General features: G+C 42.6%; 1 protein-coding gene across 1 annotated transcript in view; it reads left to right on the top strand.

The window, feature by feature from the left end:
- The window catches only part of LOC144753978 (uncharacterized), a 76,826-nt gene extending 60,488 nt beyond the window's left edge, over nucleotides 1–16,338 (top strand). The window contains exons 3-5 of the mRNA XM_078641498.1: nucleotides 7,317–7,388; nucleotides 8,123–8,167; nucleotides 14,841–16,338. Coding sequence (XP_078497624.1) covers nucleotides 7,317–7,388; nucleotides 8,123–8,167; nucleotides 14,841–15,253 — 530 coding nt within the window. The 3' untranslated portion in view covers nucleotides 15,254–16,338. The remainder of the gene's footprint in view (nucleotides 1–7,316; nucleotides 7,389–8,122; nucleotides 8,168–14,840) is intronic.
- Nucleotides 16,339–22,520: the final 6,182 nt, after the last annotated feature.

Raw genomic sequence — 22,520 nt, 5'->3', positions numbered from 1 at the left:
ATTTCTTGATAGGTAGCTTGCTGTTTGTTTGGTAGAAGGGCATAAAGGAATGGAATATTTGCATTTTGGAAATGACCATGGATGGTGTATAATTGATAAAAAGGTTTGGGGCATACAGAAAAAGTACCGTCCATCATCCAAGTTTGGCATTGGGTAAGTTTAGTCATGTTGTTTGCTGTGGCAAACACTATAATTCTTTTATCTTTAGATTTGTTGTCATAGAGTATAAAATTATCTTTATTGTGAGTTACAGAGAGTTCAGGGGGAATTTGCACTTCTTCAAACGTTTTTGGTGTGGGAGGAGTAGTGCATGTTGCTCTTTTTTGTCTAGCTACAGTTCTTTTAAGGGATTCGATAGATGGTAATTGGCTAGAAGCATGTTGGGGAAGTACACTTAAATGGTGTTTCAGAATAGCAGTTGTTGGTTGATCTGTTCTAGTACTAGCTTCTTTAAGGGAATCTAGCATTTGTCTAATCTCTATTTCTGTTACATTGGGTGGGTGATTATGTTCTTTAGTATAAGTAACAGTAGTTTCCTGAGTTATAGCTCTACCATAACATTTGTTGGCATAATATTTCGTACACTTCCAAAACACTTTCTAATCTTTTTGTTTCTCTTGAGTGTAGACATATCCCATGTAACAAAGAAGCATTTTCCCTTTTTGTGAATAAAGGAATTTAGCTCCTTCAGTCATGATAGTATTGTATTTCTAGGAGGTAATTAAAAGAGAATGTCATTACAATTTTAGAAAAAATAATGGTGTATTCTAATAATACAGTTTAATACATTTTTAATTTACCTGTAATTCTTTTGATGAATTCAAGTAGTTCTTTTCAGGTGTTGATGTTCTTTAAACTGTTATTTTCTGTGTATATCTTTTTGTACCTGTGGAAGTAGAGAAAATGTGTACAAATATTTTATTACTATTTATGATATTGTGATAGAGGTGTTTTAGCTACTTTCTATTTAGTTACCTATCTATTAAATGTCTAATTTACATTTCAATTATATACTTACTTATTTATATTAAACTTTTGATGTCCAGGTGTTGTGTAGGTCTTCTGTATTTTCTTTTTGTCTGTAGGATAAGTAGTAAAAGAAAATACATATTTTAGGTATTTGGCTTTTAAACATAGGTGTGAGGTTTGAGAGTTACATTTTGGATGGCTAATAATGTAGTAGTACTTACTTTAGATAGGTGTAGCTGTCTTTATGTTGCAGTCAATCAGTTTTCTTTCAGAAATCCTGCAGAGTTTCGTCTTCCTTTAGTTAGGAGATGTAGCCTGCATTTTTAGTTTGTTGTAATCTTGTTTATATAGTATTAGTCTAATTGTTTCAGAAATAGGATTGGTTGTTTAAATTGATAGTCTGTTTTTATTTGTGGATTTGAATTTTTTTATCTGTTATGCTAATTGCTTTCCTTATATGGGTGACGCCAATTAACGTTTTTGTAATGTGTAAGGACTTATTTAGTATAGGTAATGTTATTTTTATTTTAGTAAAGTGGAGAAATATATATAATTTGAAGTAAGAAATGTTTTGTCGTTCAAAACATTGTTTATGTATTATAAAATGTATGTTTGTATTAATTGTGTGTTATAAATGTTAGGAAAATATATATTTTATAAATTTATATAAACAATATTTGAATAATTATGAATAGTATGACTCAATTTTAAATAATAAAGTGATTTATTCAAGGAAATAGTAATGTCGATATTTTAAAAAATCGATCAATTTGCTATCTATATTTTTGTATTCGATATTTTGACTGTTTTTCATTTAAATATGTGATTATCGATGTTTTAGAAGTCGATATTGTTGTTAGTCGATATTGTTGTAGTCATTGTTTTTTTTAGTCGATATTGTGGTTTCGATATTTTTGTGGTTTGATGTTTAAGTATAGGCAATCGATAATTTTGTTGTCGATAATTTGTCATCGATATTTTGTCCACTCGATATTCGGTCTGTCGAGGTTATGTCAGTGATCCAGCAGTGGCATAGAGTGGTGCAGAGTATATTGGAGTGGCGTAGAGTGCATTGGCATAGAGCGCAATGATGTAAAGTGTCATACTGTGCATTGGCGTAGAGTGCATTGGTTTTGAGTAAAGTGGTGTTGAGGAGATTAGTGTAGAGTGCAGTGATTTAGAGTAAAGTGGCATTGCGTGTAGAGTGGTGCAGAGTGGAGAAGAGTGTTGCAGCGTGTAGTGGCTTAGAATGCAGTGGCGTCAATTGGAGTGTTGTGTATTGGAGTAGTGGAATAGAGTGCAGCAGCATAGAGTGCAGTGGCATAGATTAGATTGTTTCAGAGTAGAGTGAAGCAGCGTAGGGTGGAGTGGTGCAGGGTAGAGTGCAGTGGTGTAGATCGCAGTAGCATGGAATAGAGTGGTGCAGAGTAGAGTAGAGTGGCATTGAGTGCAGTGGCGTAGAGTGGAGTGGCACAGAGTGCCGTAAAGTGCAGTGGAGTAGAGTAGATTGTTTCAGAGTAAAGAGAGAGAGAGTGAAGTGTTACAGAGTAGACTGTCGTAGAGTGCAGTGGTGTATAGTAGAGGGGATAGAGTGCACTGGCATGCAGTGCAGCGGCGTAGAGTGGAGTACAGACCAGTGGCATAGAGTACGGTGGTGTGGAGTGCAGTGGCATATAGTGCAGTGGCTTAAAGTGTTGCAGAGTAGACTCACGTACAGTGCGTTGGCTTTGAATAAAGTGATGTAGAGTGCATTGGAGTAGGGTGCAGTGATGCACAGTAGAGTGCAGTGGTGCAAAGTAGAATTCAGTGGCACAGGGTAAAGTGTAATGGTGCAGAGCAGGGTGGAGTGGTGCAGAATGCAGTGGCACCAAGTGCAGTGGCGTAGAGTAGATTGTTGGTGCCTGGTAGAGCACAGTGGCGTAGAGTGCAGAGTAGATCAGAGTGGTGTGGAGTGGATTGGCATAGAGTGCACTGGCGTAGAGTGGTACAGAGTAGCGTGCACTGGCGTAGAGTAGAGTGGCACAGAGTGCAGTTTTGCAGAGTAGAGTGGCACAGAGTGGAGTGGCGCAGAGGGGAGTGGTGTACAGAGTAGTGGCGGAGTGCTGTGGTGCATAATAGAGTAGAATGCATTGGCATAGCATGGAGTGGTGTAGAGTAGAGAGGCATTGAGTGAAGTGGTGTAGAGTGGAGTGGAGTGGTGCAGAATAGAGTGCAGTGATGCACTGGCGAGAGGTGTGGAGTGGAGTGGTGTAGTGTGGAGTGGTGCAGAGTAGACTGCAGTGGTGTGGAGTAGTGAAGTGTAGAGCAGAGTGGGGTAAAGTGACACATTCATGGTGTGGTAGCATGCTGCCATTACCGACAACACATCTTCAGTTGAAATGACCATTACATTGGCACCAACATACAGTTTTACTGATACAAGTTTACAGTTCACAAATGGTAATGTGTGAAAATGCCATCACTTAGTGTTTTGGGTTGTGTTGATTGTATTAAAATACTTGCTTTCACCACGCTTCAGAATTACCAAAAATTGTGCTTCATTTGTACTTTTGTAATTCTAATATATTCAAAAATATCTCACATTTCATTTACAGGCATTTACATGTTGTTGTGTGCTACAAAAAATAACAATGTACAGTCTTCCTACAGCACAGCCCCAGTAGCCAGCATGCTTGTCATATAAATTCTCTCACTTTGAAGTCAGAGAAAGAAAAGTAAACACCAAGCTCCTTGGAAGACAAAGCCTGACATTTGACCTCTGCCTTTGAATGCACAGCAAATGTAACAATATAAGAACAAGATTTAAAGGCCTGTGAACAGAAATCGAGCAGTGGCGGAAGAATACAGTATACAGGGTTTGGGCAACAAAAGGGACACCTCAAGCTGCACAGCATAAACAAATAGAACCAGCAAACAGAAAGCAAGCAAATGTGAGTTGCAAACAATAAAGCCAATGGTAAGCAATGGGCAGAATGCTTTCCCAGGGAAGCTTTCTGAATGTCTTCAAGATGTCATTAGTAAAACAGCTGTGCTGTCTTGTAGGCTTCGACCTAAAAATTGCCCCAAATGGACTGTAAACTACAAGTGAGAATATACTAAGCTGGGCAGTGACAAATTGTGGCTCAAAAGGATCATGAGGCTGCAGTAAGCAGGGGCAAAATATGAACTCATATGGTAACAGCGCCTACTGGGCAGGGACAGAAGCGCAATTGAGAGGTTAACAGAGCCCTACCGGACACAGACCGGAACTGCACCTGAGTGGGTAAACAGCCTTATAGACCTAACTTCAATTGAGAGGGTAACAGACCCTACTAGCTGAGCTTTACAGTGGCAGGCACTTTAAGATACCGAACATCTTTCATTTAAAAAGCAGGTACCTGCACTTCACAGTATAAGTTCTGTACTTTTAATCAGACAGTAGCAGCACTTTTTGGAAAAGGCATGCACTCTCGGCTAGTGAGTACCCACACTTAGATACTTCCATCTCATGCACTTCCTACTGGACAGCAGACAGATCTGCAGCTAAGCCCAACTATCACTGCAAAGGTGATGAAGGGCAAATACACTATTCTGAAGTGGTCCATTAGATGATGGATTGAAGCATACAATTCTAAATGTAATTGGACAATCTTAAACTGAATTTTATCAAAATTGACTGTATGCCTCAAGTCTTTCAAGTCAACATTCAGACCAGGATCATTTTTCATTTCTTAAGTGCTCCAAAGAAGCACTCTGGAGGAATGCTGATCTTCGATAAACACAATAAATCAATATATAAATCTTCCAAATCCTGACCCAGGAGGCAAAATGGCGAGCAGGCTTTACAGAAAATGAATTACAGCAAGAACTTCCATCGCCCTCCGTAAGTAAGGCAACATTTAAACAATTTCATAAATAAATCACGTAATCTGCCTGCTTTTTCTGAAATGATCTATCAATCAAAATGCTGAAATGATGGTTAGAGCTGAAGGCCTTTAAATACATAGTGTGTTGGCCAGGGCGCTGTGACCCTGAGACCCCACCAGGGTCAGGTCACACCTCTGCATACCGGACACCACCCTCGGCAGAGAAGGGTGCAGGAGGTGGGGGCACCCCAAAATGTGGAGCTGGGGGCGAGGAGAGAAGCACATACTGGTAAATATGGACAACTGCTAAAGAAAGAGAAAGAGAAACAAGCCTCGACCCATAGGCGCTAAAAGTTAGTGGGGGGGGTGGCGGAGGTGAGAGAGTGCAGCAGCACCCCGAAAATAACCATGCCGGAGTTCCAAAGGTGAATGAGCAATGAAGATGAGTTTAAAGTTTCTTTTATCTGGTCACATTTGCTGTGCCTTCAAAGACAGAGGTCAAATGTTAGGCTGTCTTCGGACAAATTACTGCTTATTCTTTTAACCCCTTCGCTGCGGGGGTTAATCCCCCGCTGTGCTGGGGGGGAGGGGGGCGCGCACAGCGCCCGCATGCTCATGATGAGCTGAGCTCGTCGTGAGGCACGGCGCTCCGGTGCTCATGACGAGCTCAGCTCGTCACAGGTGCATTACCTGCTGTGGAACGCTCAGCACAGCAAGGGAATTATCCCCGCATACGAGCGTACCACGGCTCATGACTAGCTGAGCTCGTCATGAGCACTGGAGCGCCGTGGCTCATGACGAGCTCAGCTCGTCATGAGCCTCGAAGAGGTTAACATAGAGATTGGTGTTTACTTTTCTTTCTCTGATTGGAAAGAGAGAGGATTTTCTTAACTGAAACTGTTTATCAATCGTCCTGGAGTGAAAGGAAAGCCTGAGGGATGTCATTTTTTAACGCACAACAACATTTAAATACCTACAGATGAACTGTACAAATATCTCAAAATATATAAGCAGTTAAGAATGCACAAATGAAGCATTTTTTGTTATTCTGAAGTGTGAAGGTAAGAACAGTTTTAATTAGATCAAAACAATTAAGACACTTTACTTGGTGATGTGCAAATGACAGATATTCAACGAAGCACGAGTTCCACATATAGGTTGGGAGCTATATAGTGTTATCAGTAAAACTATTTGATTGTGCAAAGTTAGTTGGGACTTCAATGGAGAATGTGCTGTCAGTAATTGACAGAGTGCTACCATACCATACTTTAATAATATACGTGTGACAGTGTGCTCCAAAACCCACCACCAGCTACATACTACACCCATTCCACTCTCATTCCAAATGGGCGAGGCTCGTTTCCTACACTTGTTCTTTGTGTGACATGGATTTTTCACTATTCCTATGAGTTTAGTGATGTGACATTGATGTCCGCACGCCCACTTTGAAAATTGTTCAGTTACCATTGCTCTGACCCAAAGTTAGAGAGAAAGAGGATGAAAATGAGGAACAGGAGAGGAGGCAATGAAACAAAATCCTCAAGTTGCCAAGTGGTGCGCCGAGCTTTCACTCAATGTTTCCTTCTGCAGCCGAACTAGAAGACTTTCCTTAAAAATATTTCTATAATATGCTGTATTTAAAATGATTAATTTTAGTGGCATAGTTGTGTGGATTTATTGTTGTGCAGACGCGGGCCCTGGATCCAGTCAAGTGGATCCCGCTCTCACTTTCTAAATCACATGAGAAGTTAAACAAGGCGCAATGGCTCAAACAGGTCAGGTCCAGGATGAGCAAGGGATGGTATCAATACATAAAGGGCAGTTAAGACTTAAGGCATAGTGAGGGGTATAATACAGCCGAGCTATCATACACAAAAATGAGTCCAATCAAGATTCTATGAGATCCCCATGACCCACTACAGCGGCAATCTAAAGTCACTGTCTTACTTATCATGGGAACTTCCATGCCCTTTTACAATGTTCACGTCTAGTTTGGGAAGGATCTATGTTTTCATACTGTTCACATTTTACATGTGTATGTTCACATTCCTTGACCAGTCAATGTGATTTGTGAGCTGTTTTGCTGCACTGCAACCAATCAGCTCCCATCATAAACTAACACAAAGTCTGGACTCTGATCAAGCTAGTATTGTAAGAATTTGTTTCAAGTTGGACCCAGTTTCATCGCTGGGGCAGATCGTTTGTCGTAGGCCATGGCCAAAAGCAAAGATACCAACACAAATTCGAGACTTATAAATTCAAGATTAAAAGAGGTTTGCTTTTGAACATGCCGGAGACCTCCCAGGAAACACCCAAGTTTATCTAAACCAAACTGCAGATGAAATACACAGTGGAATAAGCCATGTTTGATCTTCAAGAATGTATCACTATCTCCCAGCTTGGCTTGGTTTCAGCAATTTGACAATGCATGCCCATATATACAATAAACAAGGTTTTTGGGCCCATCTAACTTCTTGATGTTTCTTTTGTAAACCCCCTCAGACCAAAGGCGCATGGCACCAACACCTCAACCATGGAAAACAGGGAATGGTGAACAGCAGCACCATCATTTTGGTAAGAGGCACAGGATGGCTGAGGATGTTTGCCGGAGTGGATATGTGGGAGGGACATAGATGTTTAACCTATGCTTGAGTTGGAGAAACACATCTGCCAACTTCTATTATGTACCTCTGTTTTTTAATAAACCCTGCCCAAAGGTTTCTTTAGATGTCTCTCTTTATTGAGGAACGAAGAACTACCCATTACTACGGATGACCCTCGTTGAAGAAAAAAATACAAGGCTTTTGTGGTTACTTCTTGAATTATCTCGGTATCTAATTGAATTCCAAGCTATCCATTGTCAGCGGAAGCCCATGCGGAGCGCACATTTCAGTAGCTGCCAGTGTTGTTTACTAAAGTCCAGAGGTTCCCATTGCTCTTCTCTATAATGTTCTAGCCATCTCTTACCCAACAATAAGGAGCACATTGAGGGGGTTGATGGAAAGGATAATGTTATTACTCCTCTAACAATGGAAAGAATCCCCACTTCCTACTCAGAGTCCAATGTCCACAAAGGAGCATTCGATCTCAAACATTGGCTTAGAGAATGTCACTGAACCAATAGTCCATGGTTACAATCATTCATTGGGCTTGTGTATTCAGATCATTTGCGTGTAAGGGGCAAAAATGGTCGTTTAATTTCTTGTTATAATCATATAAGAAATTGTGATATATTAGTAGTGGATTAATGTTGGCAGGAAAGAAAAATCAAACTCCTTATCTATTTCAATTGTTTTTCACTCCTACAGATGGTCTTCAAGGAAGCAAGGAAACGCCCATCATCCACTTAAAGCGTAAGTCTAGTAGGTTGACATTATTTCCATACCTACCAAGGTACATTGTGCAAAAGAAGACAATAGAACTGTAAGTCACCTGCGGAAGGGGGAGTATTCTAGTGGATCTCGTATGACCACAGAGCTTTGTGATTTTCTCCTGTTAGATTATCTATCTATCTATCTATCTATCTATCTATCTATCTATCTATCTATCTATCTATCTATCTATCTATCTATCTATCTATCTATCTATCTATCTATCTATCTATCTATCTATCTATCTATCTATCTATCTATCTATCTCTCTATCTATCCTAGGAACAGCTTGTCGACCTAATAGCATCTAATATCTGTATTCTGTATCTTCTTTTTTCTAAATAGTAATGTAGATACATGGCTATCACAATACATACTTACATTTCTATCACAACATCAGTGTATCAATCAATGTTTCTATGTCTGTACATCCCAATGGATGTGTCCACATCTGTGCATGTTATACCAATGTATCTAGCTACATATATATATATATATTATATATAAAATGTAGTGAAAAAGGCCTCTGCTCTACGCAGACACCTCTACCACCCCACCACTAATTTTGCCTTTCTGTGCCTGTGCCACCTTCATGCTATTTCATTACATGTTCCTGTGTTTTTCACCTTAAGGGTTGAGTGTGGGTGTAACATGTTGGCTTCTGCTTCTTACCAGCTGGACACAAGGCTCACACTTCTGGGTGCAACTAAGGTATGCACCTGCCACAGTGAAGGGTGGAAGCTCTTTACTCAACAAAAGACTTCACATCAACCCATATATCAGATTTCTTATACACCAGCGATTAACCATAACCAGGATGTCATTGAGGTGACTGTTGGAAATGATCAAGAAATATTAAAGCACTACAACTTAAAATTATCCGAGATCTGAATGATTGTACAAAGTATACAATTTCAAGAAATCCTCAGAGGTGCCCCGCCGAAGGCTAGGAAATTCCATTGTTGTTTTTTCCATTGAGGCCAGTGCCAATGTTAGAATAGTAGCTGTAACCCTGCTGAAGAGCCTCTCTGGGAAGCTTGTAGATGGATTACCTTGAGAGGAGCTGCTTGACTCTGATGAGCAACATCAAAGTGCAGCTACAAGGATCTCGATGAAGAGCAGCTTGAGGGACATTGGGCCATCAAATGAAGGTTTACGCCAACAGAAATATTTTTACACTGACGGTGTAAACCTGGCAGTCCTCCCGACTTAAAATTGAGCAGGTTGACCAAGAGTTTCGCAAACAGGGTACTTTATTCCCCAAACCTTAAATTGGTGCTTAAGTTTTAACCTCATCAGGGGCACCCTGAACAAAGGAAGTCTGGGGTTCATAATAGCTACCACTTTTTTTTTTAACAAATCGGTTTATTGATTTTTGGATTATCAGATTACAGACCAAAAGATAAAAGCACACAACAACTCAAAAAGCAAGTGATGCAATAAGATCAACCTCCCTATGCCTAGATGTCAGAAGTTCAAATACATATGGTAAAGGATCTAAGTACCAGGAGACAGAGATTCCGAGTATGTCAGCCATTCCCCTGGGTCTATTTGAGGAGTCGCAGGGCTAGTTTAGAGCCAGTTTTGGGCAATATCCCGCTTTGCAATGATGAAGCCCAGTCCAGTCAGCCGTCTACTATGGCGACTCCTACCCATTGCATCCAGGAGGCCCAAGAGGACCAACTTCGAGTCCAGCGGAATTGCCCAGCTCAACATCTGAGAGAGGGTATTACAAATCCATGGCCACTATGTTTGGATGCTCATGCAGTCCCATACCATATGAAAGAAAGTTCCCGTCGGCTGCAGACACCATCAGCACCTTGACCGCAGAGTGCCGCAAGAGGCTGTAGTACACACAGTGGAGGTATTTTAGTTGGATCACATGGAGTCCTATCGATATTGCCAAAGATCCAAGCGCCCTTTTAGGCTCCATCCAGTGTTCGACGTCTAAGGGGCCAAGATAACCCTGCCATATCTCTCTCAGATCTATCATGGGTTTGGGATTATTATTTACTAGTGAGTGGTAATGACAAGAGATGCCCTTTCTGACTAAACGCGATTTGAAACGGGTGGTTCCTTCAGTGGGTTGTGCAGGGAGAAAGATGAAGCTACAAGGGAATGTCACTGCTGAAAATATGAATGAACTGTCTTGTTCATAGTGTGTCTGTAAGTCGTTGAAAGGTGCACGTAGACGTGCATGACCAGATGTTCCTCAGTGTTGAGATGCCTATGGAATCCCAAGCCCAAAAGCCCTCGAAGGAGGCTGTTTGGGAAAGCCAAGATCCACCACAAAGCTGCATCATCACCGTCAGAATCTCGTGCCACCTATCCATCTCAGCGATTGGTGCTAAGCAGGTAGGTAGGGTCTTGCAGGTACCCGGAGGCAGGTCAGTGGGTGCTGTGCATCCATACAGAAGGTTGAGAGTCCCATGATTTTCCTGTTTGCTGAGTTCCATTGCAATGGAGAGGTTGGTGCAGTCTGCAAAAAACCTGTCAGTGATGGGGAGGAAGTGGCTGGCCCAGTCATATAAGTGGAGGTCTGAGAACCGCAATCCGCCATCATATGGGTGCAGCACACATTTGCGGAATGAGATCCGGGGCTGGCCTCCGGTCCAAATAAAGCGTGCCACATCAGACAGTAGTGTACGGAAAAAGAAGGTAGGGATAGAGTATGGGTAGTTTTGTAAGGTATAAAAAAATCTCAGCAGTGAGACCATCTTAAATTAGCTATGAACTTTTAATGTAGGTTGAGCCCATCCTAACTAAAAGAAACATGTCGGTGATGAGATAGGACCCTGTGTTGAATCAAGTAACACCCTGCGAATGTGTTATCGACCTAAAAAGCACAACACAGAAAGATTTTATTATGTTATGTTATGATGGTTCATGCTGTATTGTGCATGGGGCGCTAGACTTGGCTATGACAATATAATAGCACCCAAATGAACATTCAAAATCAAAACCATAAATTATGAATAAGCATTAACAACAAAAATACATTTTCACAAGGTTTACCTCAAAATTCATGGCAAAAGTCGAAATTAGTAATACATGCTAGGAGAGAAAACGAATCCTAAAATCTAACACAAAAAACCTAGGGAATACAACAAAGTGAGAAGTATCCCAAAGAAATGGAAAAATAAATCTTACCATATTTCTTTAGAGCTCACTGGGGAAACATGGCACAATATCGTAAAATAACACCTACAGAAATAATAATAATAATAATAATAATACTGAGCTTATAAAGCGCCTGGTTACACTAGCCAGTGTGTCCGCGCGCTGTGCCGCTGAGGAACCCGTCCTGGCCTGTTCCTGTGAGGTGCCCACTCCTGGGCACCCCAAGGTGAAGCCAGGCATCCTAGCGGTAGGGCCGGTGTGGAGATTAAGCAAGCTACTGCCCAGAGTTGCAGAGTGGGACCCATGATTAGAGTAGGCACCGAGGCGAGAGAATTATCGGGTCCGAGGACATTGAGCCCGAGACCCTGCCGCAACGGAAATTAAACCCTGGTCCGGGCCAGACCTCTGCATCAGAGTCTGCTGCTCTAACCAGTGAGCCACACTTCTCCAAATGACTGGTGAATAGGTCACCTTTGCAATCAGAAATAGGAAACTAAGGAAAATGGTTAAAATAGAAGTACTGTAAAATTGTTGGGACATGGGCATCTCCCAGTAGCCTACTTTGGAAAATGTTATACCTATATACGTCATGTGACTTTAATTTTTAATGTAATTACGGAAGTCTAAATCCTTGACTTGGACCAAACTGGTACCAACCTGTAAGTGGTTAGCACAAGACCAAATATGTCCAGAGTGAGCAGAATGTTCAAAAAAATGTTAGCTGAAAAAGCACAGATTATAACAATCTGACAGTCGTGGCCGTGTTTGGAACCTGTGAACTTGGATACTATTATGGTGAAGTTCCCAAATATCCAGGTACATTTCCTGTAAACACAAACAAAAAACACAAATAGATACTTCAAAGTCGTCCCAAGTCAATATTCTAACCACAATTTGCTGTATGTCCAGTGTTTGGATTTTGTGGGGTTCCCTTGTCTTATATACATATTAGGAGTCTGGAATCCATGGTACTTCCAAAGCCACACCTCAATCTGGCAAACACGTTTTGCCTGTGAGTAAATGCCCCAGGCATCTGGAATCCAATTCGATCACGGAATGGTTCTTTTCCAACTGAAGAATCTAAGTCCAATTCATCACATAGGGCCATATGTATCAAGCCCAAATGCGTTCGCAAACGCCGAAATTCGCAGAATTTTGACGTTTGCGAATGCATTTTCGGTAAATGGTATGTATCACACAAATCTGCATGCAAAATAAGGAATCAGAAAATGTGCGATTCCTTATTTTGCAATTGCATTTAAGGAATCGCAAATTTTGCGATTCCTTAAATGCAATGTATGAAGCCCAAAAAATTAGCAAAATGCCCTTAAGGAATCGCAAATTACCACCAACTTCTAGTTGGTGGTAAGTTGCGATTTCTTTGAAAAATGCACATTTCAGCATTTTTCAAAGTGCCATGTGACGCACATAGGGCATGTATGTGCGCCACATATGCACCCATGCATATTTCAGGGGTGCAACAGGGTGTCCTTTGGACACCCCTGCACCCTTGAAATTATTCTCAATTTGCGATTTTCAAATTGCGATTTGCAAAATTGAGAATACCTTCCCATTCATTCCTATGGGCCTCCTGGCCCATAGAAATGAATGGGAAAATATTCCTTAATTGAGATTCGCAATTTGCTAATCGCAATTAAGGAATACTAAGAATTCGATAAAAAAAAGCGAATTTGTACATACATACCAATTTGCGATTCTGAAATAGCGATTTCTTAAAAATCGCTATTTCAGAATCGCAAATCGGTACTTTCATACATATGGCCCATAGTCTCTACACCATAGGTAATGGAATCTTATGTATCACCTACATCAAAACTTTAATGGTGAACAAGCGACATGCACTGCCTTTTAAGTTAAAAGCTTCAGAGTTTGGCTGATAGGTTACTCCATCACAAACATGAAGGATATCCCACCTGCCTTATTACAAGTGACACAAGATATATACTGCACTTGTAACAAGGCAGGATGGCATTCATCTTCTGTATGTTCACATCTTTATTCATTCAAATTCTCACTTTTCTTTACAGTTCCTCTTCATTGTTAATATTTCATTTTTAAGTTTTCCTTCCATGTTTTGTTCCCCTCAACTCTTCTCTCGTGTTCTCTGCTTCATTATTTTCATCCCACTCATGAATGCGTCCTACCTCTCACCAGGTGACCGTCCCTTGCTATTCATGTGGGCTTACCATATTCATTATTTCACTTTGTTTTCAATTTTATTGCTCCCTTTTCTACTTCCCTTATGCTTCTGACTTGCATTCCTTCAAGCTTCTTGCCTCCTCCCACTTCATTTGCTCAGTTTAATTTATTTCTCTTCACTTCATGCTTCCTATACTTTCTTGCTAGTTTTATCCAGTTTCATTTTTGCTTCCGTCCCCTTGATTTATGTTTCCTATTCCTTTACACATTCTCTACCCTCTGTGCTTCCTCTCCTCCACCTTTATGCATCAATCTATTCTTTATTGTCTGTATTCCATTTCCTTTCTTGGAATTGCTTTGGATTCCTTCCCATAGCCCCCCACCGCCCCCCTGCCTGCAAGTCATTGCATGGTACCTTCGGATGACATGCAGCCAGATGCATCAACAGATGGAATTCCGATTCCTAAATAGCGATTTTAAGGAATCGCTATTTAGGAATCGCAAAAGCCTATGCATGTAGGAATCGCTATAAAAATAGCGATTCCTACACATTCCTTAATTGTGACTCGCAAATTGCGAGTCGCATTCAAGGAATGCTGTCCCATTCATTCCTATGGGCCTTAAGGCCCATAGGAATGAATTGGAGATTACATGAGCAATGTGCGAGTACCAGTAGGTACTCGCAAATTGCTCATGCAATTTCAACGGTGCAAGGGTGTCAAAATGACACCCTGTTGCACCCCTGAAATTGACCTGTGCACATATATTGTACACACACATGCCCTCAGGGCATGTGTGTGCGCAACATGAACCTTTGAAAAATGCACAAAAGTACATTTTTCAAAGTTTTTGCAAATTACCATGAAGTTCAACTTTATGGTAATTTGCTACTCCTATTAGCGAAATCGCAATTTTTTTTACTTTGATGCATTGCAATTAAGGAATCTCAATTTGGGATTCCTTAAATGCAATCGCAATTTAAGGAATCTCAATTTAGAGATTCCTTAAATTGTGATTTTTGCATTTGGGATGATGCATCCCAAACGCAAAAATACTGGTCGCAAAGGGGCAGATTCTGAGAACCTGCCCGTTTGCAACCAGTTTTTAGCTTGATGCATGTGGCTGCATGTGCTTTATCAACCCTATAATTGAAATAAATCATAACGGCAAGCACATAAATCTTACAACTGACACTCTGGAACCTCTAAAGCCAAGAGAGGTGTTCACATTTAAATAAAGACTACCACAATGCAACCCAATGGAGGTGGGATAGAATCCTGTTCACTGGTGCCTGATGCAGGATACGTTAATTGCAGTTGTGTAAGTGTAATGGTGCCACTGATGTGACAAATCATTCCTTTCTCTCCCTGATCAGTCAGCGATGTGCCGCAGAAAAAGACTTTACTGTGGAACCTGTCCCATACATTCTCCTACAACAGAAGCATCTTGTACCGGGATCCTGGGAGTATTGTCTTTGTGGAGCCCGGCTTCTACCATGTCTACTCACAGCTGACCCTCATAGTCACCACAAATGGGACATTCGGATACCGGCTCAAGCAGAAGACGCCACATCTCGACCATCGTGTTACTCTTGGATCCACCGTAGCTCAGGGCACTGTCTCCCAGAACGTTGCTTTGGCCCTCAGTGGGGCCTACTGTTTTGAGACTGGCACAGAGATCTATATCGACATCGAACATCCTAAAGATGTCCAGCCAGACCACTCCAAGACATTTTTCGGAGCCTTTCAAGTTAGCCATGCTAGATCCTGCTCTAAAATAATAACATAGAAAACAAATGGGAAGCCTTGAAAGCCTGCATGTAAGGTGGAGACAATCATATCTGATAGCTTGGGCAGGTAGGCCACATTTAAGGTGGTGTCAGATAGACTGGGCTGAGTATAATGACAATGAGTTATAATGACAACCATGGTCTGCTGAGCTTCTTCTTTTGAGGTTTACTGAGTAGCTTGCTTCAAAATTATACGGCGATCTCCTGTCCAAAAAAAGGGGTGTAAATGATCACTATGTGATAATGCCTTTCCAAACAAGAAAGCTTTCCGACTCAATACTCAATCATTTTCATTTTTCATGAGGGCTTTGATGCATGTGAACTGACATCTCCAAATTTGGAAAATGTGACTTTATGGGGTTCCCTTGGCTCAGATATAAAATTTTCAGAGCATCTCTGACAGTGGTGATCAAAATTGAATGTTTGCCAAAAAAACAGGGATCGTACCCTTTATGCTTGCCATGGAGGTTCTCGGAATGTGGGTAACCAAAGAATTTTAGATGGAAATGGGCATCTCACAGTGGGGGGGTCAAGGACCTGAGTGATGGTTACAGCCATTTAAAGCGGTCACTAGGAAGCTGTTCCCGGGTCCTGCATTAGAGTTCCCCACTAGTTTCTTCACCTAGATGTGCTCCAACATCATCCACCTCTTTCATCACACCTGCAGGCCACCTCTTGCCAGAATGAACCAGAGAACACTGTGGAAACCCAAGACCTCAGTCTAGCGACTGAGAACCAGGTGGGCTCTGCCAAGTAAATGGCACCCAGCAAAGAGCCAGGTCAGCACAACCAGCACCTCTTCCTAGGCTGAGAGGTCTTCACCCTTCTTGCTGTTCCTTAGGAATTGTCTTGGTAGCTTGAATTGTCTTTTTATGTATTCTCAATGTGGTGATCGATCGTGCCCATGAGCGCAATGTGCGTTAGATGTTTTGAAGTTTATAATATGTAAGTATCTAATATTAATTATTAATATTATATAAGTATTGTATTTATTTTCTTGATGTTGGTTCTAAAAGAGCACCAAATTAAGCTGTTGGTTTAACTGCTGAATGGCAGATTAGCCTTATGCCCAGAAGAAAGATTGGGAAATAAAGAGTTTCTGTGTTCTCAAAAACATAGACTGAAAATGTATGATTTTTGAGTTGATGGAGTCCTCTCCTTAGAAGGAATCAATATTAGGGGTGTGAAAAGAGTGTTTAGAATCAATTTTCAACCTGTTCTTGAGTTCTCCCATAAGGGAGTGACTGCAACAGAAGGCCCTCATAATGGGCCTGATTAAGAATTTTGCACTGCCGGAGCAGGACCGCCCGCTGCCACATCAACAAAGGCGTGGGCGCACCACCCGCCATAATACGACTTTTTTAGTCACATGAAATAGGCACTGCAGTGGGAACGTCAAAGGCAGTACCTGCATAGCATAGACTGGTACAGTCCATGCACGCCAGGTCATGGGGTGCATGCACACAGGGAGGCACAACGTGTGCCCCACTGCATGCACCCCAATGCCCTGAGGCAATAGGGGGTCCTATGGGCCCTGTAGGGCCCCCTTTGTTTCCTCTTCTCCATGGTTTTCATGGAGGAGGAAACGTCATGAAAACCGTGGCAGAGAGGAAACTCGTAATATGTTTGGCGGGAGAGCAAGGGTGCCGCCAAGCATATTGCGGCCTCGACCGCCGCGATTGCGGAGGTACAATGGTGGTCCGACTGCCCTAGTTGTATTAGGGTGGTCGGAAGATTGACCACCAGACTCGTAATCACCCATCGAAATTATGAGATTTGCTTGAACATCTCTTTATTTTTACATGGAGATTGAGCCCGCTGTAAAGAGCCAAAAACTCTCAATGAATATCCAGGAAGAAGGAGGATTTATTGCACAACAAGTCCCAGGATTACTGATACCTCAAGAAATGTATACTTTTAGGGTCCACTTGTATTCCCATGGTAACTCTGGCCCTACTAGTTACCCTTGTGTCGTAATAATGGGCAAAAGAGGTTGATGTCATCTGTGCCATTCGAATGTATGACGTTACAACGCATACATTTACAACGCATGCACTTACAACTCAGTTTTTACATTGCAACATCCACTACAACACATTCCAGCACATCACATGACACTACATCGCATTCTAAAAAACTACCTTTACAACGCATTCCATTTCATTGTATACTACCTTTACAATGCATACCATTACAACGCATACAATTATATTGCATTTAAGGTAAGTATTGGATAGTATAGGGGTAAAAATTACTATTCTAACTCCAGGGGGTGCAACAGTAGGGTAAGTGTGGGATAGTGTAGGGGTTAAAAATGACTATTCTAACTCCAATAGTATGCGTTGTAATGGTATGCGTTGTAATGCCTGCATTGTAGTGTCATGCGTTATAAAGGATGTTGCGATGTAATGCCTGCATTGTAAGTGTAGTGGAATGTAATGGTTGCGTCGTAAAGGTTGTTTCCCGTGCTATTGCAGACAGGAATCAAGCATATGTAAACCAGTCCTTAACCGGCCTTATAAAGGACTATCCAGACCGAACTGCAAGGCTTTTGAATGGGAACACAACAAATGCCAGACCAGCTATCCCATGGTCCGGCCTCACCAGCGAAATGCACAATAAGGCTAAGGCAATTATCATTTACTCAGATTAATTCAATCGTTTTACACACAAGTGAGAGAAGTACCGTCATTAAGCCTGTTCAAATCTCGGTCAAAGTGCCCATTCTTAGGATGTGAGTGATGAACAGTCTGCATATCCTCCACAGCCACAGAAAAGCATTTTGTGTCTCCTGGTAGCAGATAGGTTCTTACCCACTCCTTTAAATTAGATCCACTGAAGCCCATCAAAACTTCTTAAGGCTCCAGAAAACCTGCCTCTTCTCCTCCACATGATCTGCTAGGAGTCTTCACCTCCAGTGTCAGTGCCAAGACAACCTCAGATTTCTAGAGTGACCCTGGAAGCCAGTTTACCAGAACCCATTAGGGGAGAGGAGTTGGCCTAACGGCTAGGGCGCTCGACCCCGGACCTGGGGATCTGGGTTCGAGTCTCGGTAACGACGCCAAAACCTCCTGTGATTCTGGGCAAATCACTTAATCTCCCCGTGCCTAAAAATGAAAGTGTGTCCTCATGTAACGTAACTGGAAAAAATATGTAAAGCGCTCTGATACCTGATTCAGTTCGAATCTAGTTCGCGCTATATAAGACTCTGCAACAAAAAAAAGGAGCTGTAATATTAATAGTGTATTGTGGTATTATTCCCACACATACAAAAATTCTCCCAAAAAACACTCTTAAGTAACCAAATGTGACTGACAGAATATCGGAACCAAAAATATCGTCTGAACAGAATATTGTGTCAAAAATATTGAAGACCAAAATATCGAGAAGGTAAGTGCCAATAGGTAAACATAGCATTACTATTCTTAACTCTACATCTGTGTGCCTTGAAGATATACATATATATGTTATGTTATGTTACCATGTTTTTGTATAGCGCAAATCACCACTGGTCTCTAAGCGCTTTCACAGAAAAAGTACATAACCTGCTGTAGCCCAAGACGCCATTCCGCCATCAGACCCCATTAGGGTGTTGATGTTATCTTTTTAAACAAGTAGGTCTTTAAATTCTTTCTAAAGGAAAGTAATGTTGAGTCTCCCTGCAAAGTTGCGGGTAGTTCGTTCCAGATTTGCGGAAGGAGTACCGACAGAGCTCTGCCACCTTTAGATTTCAGCTTAAATCTAGGTTGAATTAATTTGCAGGCTTTACCAGAGTGCAGAGCTCTACCCGGGATGTACTTCCTCAAGCACTCTTTGATATAATTAGGAGCCTTTCCAAAAATGGCTTTATGGGCCATACAAAGACATTTGAACTGCACTCTAAGTTTAATAGGCTGCCAGTGCAGCTTCAGAAGAAGGGGGGGTCGCATGAGAGCTCCTTGGCAGAGAAAAGATCAACCTAGCTGCATCGTTCTGCACAACCTGCAGTTTCCTCAGGAGTTTCTGCAGGAGGCCCAGGTACAGAACATTACCATAGTCCAGCCGAGAGATGACAGTGGCGGACACTATGGATTGCAGTGTAGAGGTGGACAGAATGGGTACCAGTTTCCGGAGTTACCTGAGCACTCCCACACAGGAACCTACCACCGCCGAGACTTGCGGGGCCATAGATAGATCTGCGTCAATCTTCAGGCCTAGACTTTTTACCACTGTTCCGGGAGTTGGCATAGTTCCTAATTCTGGAGGCCAGAACAGCTCACACCAAGGATTTTATTGATTGGTAATAACCAGCACCTCCGTTTTCTCAACATTGACTTTCAGGAGGTTGCTGGTCATCCAATTTACAGTGAATCTAAGCAAGTTCTTTACCCAATCCTGTGCCTCCCTGGAATTCTCCAACTGAACCAGCAGTTGGGTGTCATCGGCGTAGTTAAAGACTTGGCAATTTCTGTGCGTTAGCTCCTCCATAAGGGGTTGAAGATAGATGGTGAATAACAAGGGAGATAGTGCAGACCCCTGGGGGACACCCCAAGTCACAGCACTGGCCTCGGATAGTTGGTCTCCCAGCTGCACTCTTTGGGTCCGGCCAGTAAGAAAGGACTTAAGCCACTTAAAAGCTTGTCCTGTTATTCCCAACTTCGTGATGCGGTCAAGCAGGATAGCATGGCTGACCGTATCAAACGATGCTGACAGATCCAATAGAATCAGGGCACACAGCTGTTTATTGTCTGCCCTGATTCTCAGATCGTCAGCAACCGTGGCCATGACCAATTCTGTGCTATGCTGTGGTCGGAAGCCCACCTGCCTTGGGTGAAGTAGACCATCTTCCTCCAGATAGCCCGCTAGCGTAGTCAGAACTTGTTTTTCCTGGATCTATCCTAAAAATGGGAGTTGGGAAATAGGCCTGTAGTTCTTTAGAGCCTTGATGTCTGCTCCTGCTTTCTTCAGGAGGGGGATGACCCTAGCTTCCTTCAGATTCGCTGGGAGGTATCCCGACTCTAGGGACCTGTTTAATAAGCTCAGCAGGTGTCTTTCCAGGCCGGGCAAGGCCATTTGAAATATTCTGGGAGGGCACGGATCCATACTTGACCCTGAATTAATTTGGCAGGCGATTGCTGACAAACTCCCTACATCCAAACATGGGAAACTATTCAAGTTACAGGTCAATTCCCAAGAGATAGGGGCCGCTAAGAGAGTGGGATCAACTCAGCTTTTTGTAATGTCCCCAATGATATCTTGTACTTTTTGGAGAAAGAAACTCTGGAAGATGTCGCAGTCCGGGCGGTCATTTACTGGGGCTTTACTATCCCTCTATGTTAATTCCCTAAGAGTAGCAAAAATCTCCCTTTGCTTGTTTCCTGCACGTCCAATTCTGTCTTCATAAAATGTTGCCTTCCTCAGCAATATGTCAGTCTTGTATTCTGACAGAAGTGCTTTATAAATTACAGACTCTGCCTGGCTATAATTGAGTCTCCACCTCCGCTCCGCTTGCCAGAGAACTTGTTTTTTTCCTCTTAGTGAGGCATCGAACCAAGGGGCTCCCTTCCCTTTTTCTCTGGTCCTCTCCATCCGCTCAGGGATCAGAGTGTCCAGGGCAGCTCGAAACCAGGCCTTCAGGGCTGTGATGTCTGAATCTAAGCTTCCCACACCACTCTCTAACAGTGGAAGGGAGAGAAACGTGGAAATCAGGGACTCATCTTCCACCTTCTTCCAGGCTCGAACTTTTCTCCAAAGTGGGTCAGCTGTTGCTGGTAAGATGTTACACGGCACCCAGCACCTGATCAAGAAGTGGTCTGACCATATGCAGAGGCTAACATGAGTTATATGTGCATGGGGTATAGAGGACCAAATCAGGTCCAGAGTGTAGCCTTTAACATGTGTTGGGCCAACCACTAGTTGTCGCAAATTGAGCGAGGTTAAGTTAATGTCAAACCCTGCCACTATAGGGTCTCTGGGTACCTTTTCCCACTGATAATTGAAGTCCCCTACCACCAGCAGAGACTTGTATCTGGATCCCAAATCAGCTAAGAACTCCAGAAAGGTTTCATTGAAATCTGGGGAGCTCTTAGGTGGGCGGTACACTACCACCATCATAATACAGGAGGTTTTCAGTGAGATTTTTATACCCAATAGCTCAGCGCTATCACAGTTTTCCGCGACCACCTGTGTCACCATGAGAGTTTTCTTACAAATTATTGCGACTCCCCCCCCCTACACTCCTTTGGGCGGTTACACCACAAAGCATCATACTCTAGTGGCAGTGCCGCCAGAATATCCGGGGTAGATGAGGCTCCCAGCCAAGTCTCGGTGAGGGCAAGGATATCAATGTCGCCATCCAGAAGGAGAGAAAACACTTCCAAATGATGTTTTTGTAGGGAACGTGTGTTTAACAAAGAAACTTTTATCCCTTGGATCGTATGAGAGGAAGGCCGCTTTTTAGGCGAAGGTTAGCACTTTCTCCACAAAAGGGATTCTACCTGTAGCCTAGCTGAAGTAATCTCATCTAGCGCCTCAGTCCCAGTTCTTAAAGCCAGGAGGGTAACCGCAGAATAGATATAAGATCGGCCAGAAGTCCTGGCCCCTGGGCCCGTCCTGGCGCGGACGGGCGCAGACGGGCTTGCCTCTGGCACGCCTCCGTCGCGCCAGTGTCGTGCCCGCTGCGCGCTTGCATCCTGTTCCTTAAATCGTGATTGGCAGGCAGCCCTCCAACACTAGAGCGCTACCCAAGATGGCGTCTTGGGAGCGTCTCTAAGCCCCTAGTCCCCCACTCAAGATGGCGGTCAGGAGTCGAGGCAGCGCGAGTCTCACCCAAATGGTGAGTAGTGAATTTCCAAAGTTTATGTGCAGGCAATGCGGATCAGATCATACAAAAGAGCAGTGTCAGCAATTCACCGCCCGCTATATAGGGTGCACTCTCAGGAAAATAAGTTTTTAAACTAACTTCGATAGCATAACATAAATCCTCAAAAACAGTTAAGGTCAATTTTTAAAAGAGACTAGTACTCTAACGGCGTTTAAAAATCACGGGCAGCGATTCTGAAAGCAGCAGCGTGATAAATCAATTCTGTGTGCACGCGCTAGCATCCAGATCCCTAAATAGCATTTGCCAGGCAGCCCTCCAACACTAGAGCGCTACCCAAGATGGTCGTCTTGGGAGCGTCTCTAAGCCCCTAGTCCCCCACGCAAGATGGCGGTCAGGAGTCGAGGCAGCCGAGTCTCACCCAAATGGTGAGTAGTGAATATATATATATATATGTGTATATATAT

Source organism: Lissotriton helveticus, chromosome 5_1, assembly GCF_964261635.1.
Source record: "Lissotriton helveticus chromosome 5_1, aLisHel1.1, whole genome shotgun sequence".
In the NCBI taxonomy this organism is placed as follows: domain Eukaryota; kingdom Metazoa; phylum Chordata; class Amphibia; order Caudata; family Salamandridae; genus Lissotriton; species Lissotriton helveticus.
The sequence above is the reverse complement of the archived record's forward strand: the minus strand, read 5'-3'. Positions and strand labels throughout refer to the sequence as shown.